At 40.4% G+C, this 8,378-nt stretch overlaps 1 protein-coding gene across 1 annotated transcript in view; it reads left to right on the forward strand.

Annotated features, from left to right (window-relative positions):
- LOC121334014 (BTG3 associated nuclear protein) overlaps window positions 1-7,995 on the forward strand; it is a 60,629-nt gene extending 52,634 nt beyond the window's left edge. The window contains exons 9-11 of the mRNA XM_041400872.1: window positions 3,820-3,950; window positions 5,971-6,033; window positions 7,906-7,995. Coding sequence (XP_041256806.1) covers window positions 3,820-3,950; window positions 5,971-6,033; window positions 7,906-7,995 — 284 coding nt within the window. The remainder of the gene's footprint in view (window positions 1-3,819; window positions 3,951-5,970; window positions 6,034-7,905) is intronic.
- The last annotated feature ends 383 nt before the right edge of the window (window positions 7,996-8,378 follow it).

The following is an 8,378-nucleotide window of genomic DNA, read 5'->3' on the forward strand; positions in this document are numbered from 1 at the left end:
ATTAAGATTTTTCTGCACTTAACTGACTGTTCAATTCAGGCAGAAGTTGCTTTTCCTGGTTCTCCCTGGCTGTTTGTTTGAATCCATTGCCTTTTTTTGGAAAGGAGGTGTTGATTGCTGTGCTCTGCTCTGCTCTTGGAGCCAACAGTTCAGTGCCTAAGTGTGTTTTCCCCATGTTTTTTCCCATGCAGAGACATCCATGTGGCTGTCATGATAATTTCACTGGGTATTCCTCTGGAAATGGTTGGAGTTTGTACAGGGAATGCTGTAGGAAATGAGGGGTTTGGGAGGAGGATTAATTGAAGAGTGCCTTCTTCCTTTCTTTTCATTTCTCTTCAGATTGTTCAGGCTGTTATCACAATTTTCCATGTTGGAATTTTTAATTAGTTCCCTGACTTTGGGATTTCTGTGTAGATTTAGGCCTGTGCTGAGGTGTCACATTAAAAACTGGATGTGCAGCCAAATCTTCAAAGCTGTTCCACACAACTGGGGCTGAGGCAGGGGGAGGTGATGGTTTACAGCTTTATTTCCATTGTTCTGGAATGCTTTTTTCCTGCTTTTTTGGGGTTTTTGGATGGTTAATCCACCCACCCTTCCCTTGCTGGGGCTACAACGAGGAGATTCATCCCTGTTTGTGAGGAGAGGACTGAGGGTGGAGCTGGGCACCAAAAAACAATTTTGAATTCCAGAATTCCTAAGTGGGAATCCCTCCTGCTGTGGAATCTGTTTTTTCTCCCAGGGAACAAGGGGCAGGATGAGAGGAGATGTTCTTAAAGTTGCACCAGGAGAAGTTTAGGTTGGAATCAGGAAGAATTCCTTCATGGAAAGGATTGTCCTGCATTGGAATAGTTTGTCCAGGGCAGTGGTGGAGGCTCCATCCCTGGAAGTGTCCAGAAATCCCATGGATGTGGCACCTGGGGATGTGGTGGGTGGTGACCATGGTGGTGGTGCTGGTCCTGATGATCTTAAAGGTATTTTCCACCCTTAACAATTCCATGATTCCATGAAAATGAAAATCCTCAACAGATGAATAGGAACAGATTAGAAAACACCAAAGATTCTGCCTTAAAAAATGATTTTAGCTGAGAATTAAACCCACATATCCTTGAAGCTTCTTTGGGAATGCTCTGCAGGGTTCATGCCCCAGTTGTCCCTTGGGAACTCGTGGAAAATTCTGGAATTCAGCTGTGGCTGCTCCTGCCAGGGATTCTCCAAGAATCCCAATAGGAGAAGTGAGGCTCGATGGTTTCCAGGGATTTCTCACTGCTGACAGCTCCTCTCCCCACGCTGCCTGTGCTCCTCATGGCTGGGTTTGTTTGTAGTGGGGAATGTTTATAAAAGTGGATAAATATTCCCTTTGTCTGCTCCGAGATGAAGAGGGGGGAAAACAGGACTCAGAAAGGATGTTTTGTTTTAGATGTGGCTGAATCCTCTCTCTTTCTTCCAAAGAGAGAAAAAAAACCCACCAAAAATTCCCAGAAAATAAAGAAAAAACCACATTTTTGATTGTTGCAGTGAAGCCAAATTTAAATCTGTTTATAGGTGACCATAGGAGAAGTTCAGGGTGATTCCATCCAGGCTATGGCTCCTCATGCACCTCCAAAAAGCACAGTACTTTCTGTCCTCTGAAGCCAAAATTAATTTAAAAATCAAGACTTTTGGGCCTTACAGTTAAAAATGCATTTCGATATGTGAATATCATAAATATATAAAAAATACATATTTTTCTGCTGCAGGTTTTATTTATTTGATAATCTTTTATCACATCACTTAATCAGAAAATAAATATTATAAATGAAGGATTCTGTATTTGCACACTGTGGTTTGGCTGAAGATGAATTGTAATTATCTCAGTTGAATTCCATAGGGAAAAACTGGGAAACACAAAGGAAAGACCAAGCCCTGAGGGAATTTGTACCTCAGAATCCTGAGGGGAATTTGTCTCTCAAAATCCTGAGGGATGCTGCTGGGAGCCCTGAAGGAGCACATGATAGCCATGGATTTTCTCAGTCATACCAACAAAATGCCATTTGTAAATAAAAAAAAATAAAAATAGAGAAGTGAATTGCATCAAGTATTAGGAATAAATGAATAGAAATGGGTGAAAAAGTGAAAGACAGAGGCTCAGGTAAGGATTTTTCCAGGATATCCATTCCTTCCAGCAGCCATGACAAAGCAAATGGCATCCCAGATGGAAAAATCCCATTTTTATTTGGTTAATAAACGCCATTTATCATTTATGTAGTTTAAAAATGCCATTTTTATTTGGTTTGGGCAGTTTTTTCTGCAATGTTCAGCACTTTTCAGCCAGTTGGGATTCCTCAATCCCACCTGGAATTGCACAGGGAGCACCAAGGCTGCATTTAAGGAATTAGAAAAGCTCTGCAGTTACCTGCTGAGACGTAAGGAATTAAAGGTGTGCCCAACAGGCAGAAAAAATGTGGATTTGTTGTGTTTGCCTCGGTTCCTGTGGAAATTTGTGGCTGGAATTCTGTGTTCCAGCTCGTTAACAGAAGCAGAGCTGCCTGAATTGTCAACCAACCCAACTTTTCAACAAATAAATAAATATTAGCTTGGTGGTTTGGAGTTCCCAGTTCCCATGCTCAGACCTAAACCTCAAAATTATCTTCATGCCCAAACATTTGCAGACAGGAGGAAAAAAAAAACCCCTAAATGACTGATTTTATTAAAGAACATTCCCATTAAAATATTTGAGTGAATAAAGCTCTTTCCTGCAGAACTAACAGTGTGTTTGCAGAATAAATCTTGGAGTATTTAGTGGAGATATTAAAAATTAATGGTTTCTGTCATTTTTACTTGCCTTTTGCCTCTTCTGTTTAGAAGAATCCTTTCCCTGCAGCTGGAAAACCTCAGAATGGATCTATGATGTGTCCATTACAAGTTTTTTACCCTCTGGAAATCCCACTGAGGTTTTCCTGGTGGTTTTTGTCCCTGTTACATGAAGATAACTCCCATTTTTTATGTTTAATGTTCCCTTTTCAGGGGCATTTCCACTCTGCAGTGTGAGTTCTGTTCAGATTTAATAAATCAAGAAATCCACCTGTCATTTTGAGGTTCAAATATACAATTCCACACCTCACGTGTGTCAGTATGAATTGTAGGGGGTGGATCTTGGAAAACAATTGGGAGATTCCCTTTATTTATAATGATAAATTATAATTAATTGATTATTTATAATAATTATAAATTATCGTAATAATGAAAGAATAATGACTAAATATCACTAATAAGTAATAATATTAATGACCAATAGTATGTTAATTAAATATTATATTTATGTATACATATATTATTATTTATATTATAATTATAAATATGTATAATATTAATTTTATTTCTCACAATAATTTCATTTCCCACAACATACAGGATGGTTTTTAAAGGCCTTCTTGGGGTGGTGGTGGCAGAAATTGTTCTCAGGTGACCAAAACCCATTGAATTCCTCAGGACAGCTCTGTGGTTTTATTCTGATGGGACTTCTCCAGCTGCAGAATCTGGGATTTAGGTGATATAATGTGATATAATATAATATAATGTAATATAATATAATATGTATTCTCAGAGAATCTTCTGAGAACATGGAGTCAGATTCATCTCTTCCCTTGTCCTGGGACCCTCACACACAGCACACAGGAGCCCTGCCAGCCTGTGGAATTCTGTGGGGTTTAGCAAACATCCCTCATGCACAGGAGCACGAATGCTGGATGACCCATGGATTTGATTGCCATGGGGTTTTTAGGAGCAGCTTGGAGGATGGTGCACATGAAATAAATGGGAATTTGGTGTCTTTTGTTGCAGAGGGCTCGCAGAGCTCGGTGTCAGCCTCCAGTGAGCTGCAGCAGAACCAGCCCCAGGCCCTGCACTACGCCCTGGCCAACGCCCAGCAGGTCCAGATCCACCAGATCGGAGAGGATGGACAAGTGCAAGTAGTATGTGCTCACCTTCCCTACACCCCTGCTCCAGCTGCAGGCTGATGCTGGGGGAAATCAGAGCCTGCCAGCGCTTCAGGTGTCCACAAAACAAATGCTGCAGGCTTATGGGAAAAAAAAATAAATAAATTGAGTTATTTGACAAAAAAATTCCATGCAGGATTTCCTCGCGCAATCAATGCTCTTTGGTTATTATATGGAGAATTATCAGCCTTTTCCTGGCTGTGTTTACTTAGTGATTTATGCTTCAGAGGTAGTTCTGGTGTGATTCCACAACAAAATCACATTTATTTATTTGTTTTTCTGTAAAACTGCATCTCAGGCACTTTTGAACATCTGGGAGCTGAGTCCTTCCCATGTGTGTTTGTTGAGCTCTCTGTCTATCAGTGAAAGTTCTAAATATTGACATTTTTGAAGCCTGACACTCCCACCACCACTCAGACCTGATGGTTTTTATCTGTGGTTTTAGTGTACTCTGAAAAAAAACCACCTTCACTTTAATTCTTGTGTCCCACAGGGCGCTACAAGGATTGTTTGAAATTCAAATTCTTTTTAAAAAGCGTCCTCAGTGAAATAATTCTCTTTGTGCAGGAACTGGGTGGAAATCTTCCTTTTCCATTCACTTTTGCCATAACTTTTCAATATTATCCTGGGAATTTCTTTGTCTTTTGAATCACATTTAGATTTTAAAAGTGGATTTTCCTATGGATCTGTGGGTGAGATTTAACTGGTGACTGAAAAAAGTCTTGAAAGACAAGACAGCAAGGAAAATGACATGAAATATGTGACTTTATAGAAAAGATGGTTTGTTTATAGATGGAAGTGATAAAAACTTGCCTCATTAAAAGACCTGGACATATTAATTATCCTCCAAATTGTGGAATCCAGGGAAAAACCTGCTATAAATGGATCTTCTAAACATTCCATCTTTTTCCTGGGAGCACTGAGAGTTTGATGTGAAGGAGGGAAAGTGATTTTAATCTCCCCCTGGGCTGGGCAGTGCTATAATTTTCTCTCCAGCCCCTATTGTCAGAGGGACACTTTCAGTGTGGTTTTTCTCCCTATAAATAGGCAGTTTCCTTCCAAAGGAAATGAAACTGTTGGAAATAGAGGGATCTGTGTGTCTTTGAAAATCACAGGCAATTGTTCTTGTGTTATAAAATCAGAGGGGCCTTTGACAGAATTCCAAATGATTATCTTTCATCTCATGCAGGCATATTAAAATGAACACAAAGCTTTATAAAACCTCCAGGAGGTTATTTAGAATCCAATCTCCCCTCAGGTAAATCACAGTGGCTGGGCTGGGCAGGATGCACGAGGAATTCCAGCCACTCTTCTCCTTGCTGGCAGCAAATGGGACCTGGAGAGTGGTGGGAATGGGCAGCAATTCCAAATATTACAGGATAAAAACCATCAGGGCAGATTCTCACCAACATAAATCAGGGGAATTGCTCAAATTAATGATTTCCTGCCAGATCCCAGCAGCTGAGAGTCCTTGGCGTGGTCTGTGCTCCAGTGAACGAGCAAAAATAGGTGGAAAATGAGATTGGAAACCTCACTCTTGGAGATATTTACTATTGGTATATCTGTTCTAAAACAGAGTTTTTCAGATATTTAAATTGAATTCAAGTTTCAGTCAACAAAGCAAGTCAACCCTAGGCTTGGTATGCCAGTCAAAAAGGCAATAGAAAAATACACTTGTTAGATTATTATTATTATTATTATTATTATTATTATTATTATTATTATTATTATTATTATTATTATTATTATTCCTCCTGTTTTCCTTCCCCTGAAGTGGACATGAGCCAGTCTTTGGTCCAAGTCCCTCTGCTTTTATTTCCATCCAGAGCTGGGGCAGTACAGGTGCACTTTGTATTTTTAAAGCTCCCCGATGGTTTCGTTGCACGTTTTGCTTCTCCCCATGAAACTCTGCTGCCTGCAAGGCAGGAGCTGCTTCCTGGAGCTGTGATTTTCCTCTGATGCTCCTTGGTGTTTTCTTTTGTTGTGGATCCCACAGGGCCATCTCCACATAGCCCAGGTGCCCCAGGGAGAGCAGGTCCAGATCACGCAGGACAGCGAGGTGAGCAAAGCCTGGGGGGCTCTGTGGGACCCTGAGAGCTGAGGGAAAATGAGAAATGGGCTGGAACCAGCAGAAAAATGTGCTTTAGAACCTGCTGCTTCAGTCTCTGGGGTCTTGGGGGCTTCTTTTTCAGTATTACTATTTATATTTATTTTAATTTTATTATTTTGATTTATTTTCCCCTCCCTCACTAGCCAAAACAGCTCAGTGTGTGTTAACTGTTGCGTAAGGCTGACGATCTTTGGAAATTCAGTACTGACAGAGTTTAATAGGAAACCAGGTGCTTGCAGTGCTTAAAAATGAAATTATTCTGTTTAGGCTGGTGAACTAAATGTGGTCAGAACACTCAGGGCCTTCAGTGGTTGAACAGGAGTTGGAGAAACCTTCAGCCACCATCTAATAAAGAAATATTCCAGGATGCATTTACCCTCCATTCCTGACCAGTTTATCTGGCACTGCAGTATTTGCACTTCTTCATTTTTGTCCAGAAAAATAGTCCACTGGATTGGGATGGCTAAATGGATATGGATAGCTGGAAATGGATAAATTCAATCCTAAACCTTCCAATTTTGGCTCAGCTCCCAAATCCAGGTGGATTTCCCTGTGTATTTGCTGCAGTTGTTGATTATTTAAAAATCTCCTGACTGCTAAAACTGCTCTTGGATTTCTCATGCACTTTGTTTAAATGCAGAAGGAATAGAAAAATCAGGTTAAACATTAATACAGGCAACAATTTGAATCTGTCCCATCTCCCTGTCAGGGTTTTTCCCTTGCTGGGAAGTGGATCTGCCTGGCTTGGTTTAATCCCTGTCCAAAGAACCCAAATCACAGCTCATAAAACCACTTTGTGAAGGAGTATTGTTAACACAGGCAGCTACTGGAGAATAAATATTATCATAAAAATTCTATAAATATTATAGTTAAAGGCTTGTCCTTTGAAGGGCCTGTCAGGCCTTGAGAGGGAGAAGAAAGGATTAAAATATCCTGGCTCTAAAGTGTGGTGCTGCCATAAAACTGAGGGAGTTTTTGGGTAAAGAACCACTAAAAACTGATGATTCAGCAGAGATTGCTGGACTGGGTCCTGAGGTTCCAGCACAGCCTGGATCCTTTGGCTCTTCTTGTCTGGGGGACTTTCAAAGGCTGCATTTGTCCCTGACAGATGAAAACATCTGGTTTTAAATTGATGACAATGTACACAAGTGAGAGAGGAGCTGCCAGCAGGAGAAACTGCACAAAAAAGGGGATTTTGTCCTCCAAAATGTGCTGTTTCACTGCAAGGCTCTTTTGGGAAGCTGCCTTTCCTTAATCCAAGTGTACTTTTGGAAGGACATCTGTGAGCATGTGAATAAAAACTTCATGTCATAAAGATTTCCTGATTGGACTTGGGAGCTTAAAATACTTTGATTTATCGAGATTTTGTTATTGTTGTGGTTATTATTATTATTATTATTATTATTATTATTATTATTATTATTATTATTATTATTATTGATGTAATCCCTGTAATAGAACTGTGTTGGTTTTCAGTATGAAATGAGGATAAATAAAAAGCAAATAGTAAATAGCTCTGCAACCCTGTAAAAGTGTTAGATTGCTAATTCTGGGATAGGGCTGGATTTCAATTTGCAGGTTTATATAAAGAAGGAAAACCAGAAGTTTTACCTCAGAAAATTTTGCATAAAACCAGATTATCCAATAACTTCCAAAAGCAAAACATGCTGGTTGGGAAAGGTCCTTGCTGTTGAGGCTGAGTGGAGCTGGATTGCCTAAAGAACCTTCCTAAATTCACAGATTTTCTTCTCATTAAACAGATTTTTCTGCAGTTTTTTCCATCCCAAACTTGTGCTGATTGTCCCTTCTCTCCTTTTCCAGGGAAATCTGCAGATCCACCAAGTCCACGTGGGTCAGGACGGGCAGGTAGGAGCAGCACTGGGTTCCAGCAGCATTTTCCTTGGTCTTTGATGTTCATTGGGATAATCCCCATTTTTAGTGCCTGTTTTAAAGAGGCAAACCTGCTCTGGTGAAAGAAAAAATATGAAAAAGGCTAAAAGCTGATGGAAATATTTCACATTTGGCTCAGCTTGGTTCAGCATTCCTGCAGGATGTTTTCTCCCTCTGTTTTCTCCCTCCTTTGGCCTGTCCCCTGTGCAAGGAGGAGCTGGGTTGAGGACAGAGTGCCCAGGGTGTTCCTGTCTGCTCTCCCCAGTCCCCAGGAACCCAACATTTATTGGAGCAATTACTCTTTTTATTTACATTTTATCCCTTCCCATGGCATGGCTGTCCTGAGGGAAGCAGATCTGCTGTTGTTCTTGTTGATGAGAGGTTTTATGAGGTGTTCCTGCAAA

This window comes from Onychostruthus taczanowskii, unplaced genomic scaffold (genome assembly GCF_017590055.1).
Source record: "Onychostruthus taczanowskii isolate IOZ18803 unplaced genomic scaffold, ASM1759005v1 scaffold18, whole genome shotgun sequence".
Taxonomy (NCBI): domain Eukaryota; kingdom Metazoa; phylum Chordata; class Aves; order Passeriformes; family Passeridae; genus Onychostruthus; species Onychostruthus taczanowskii.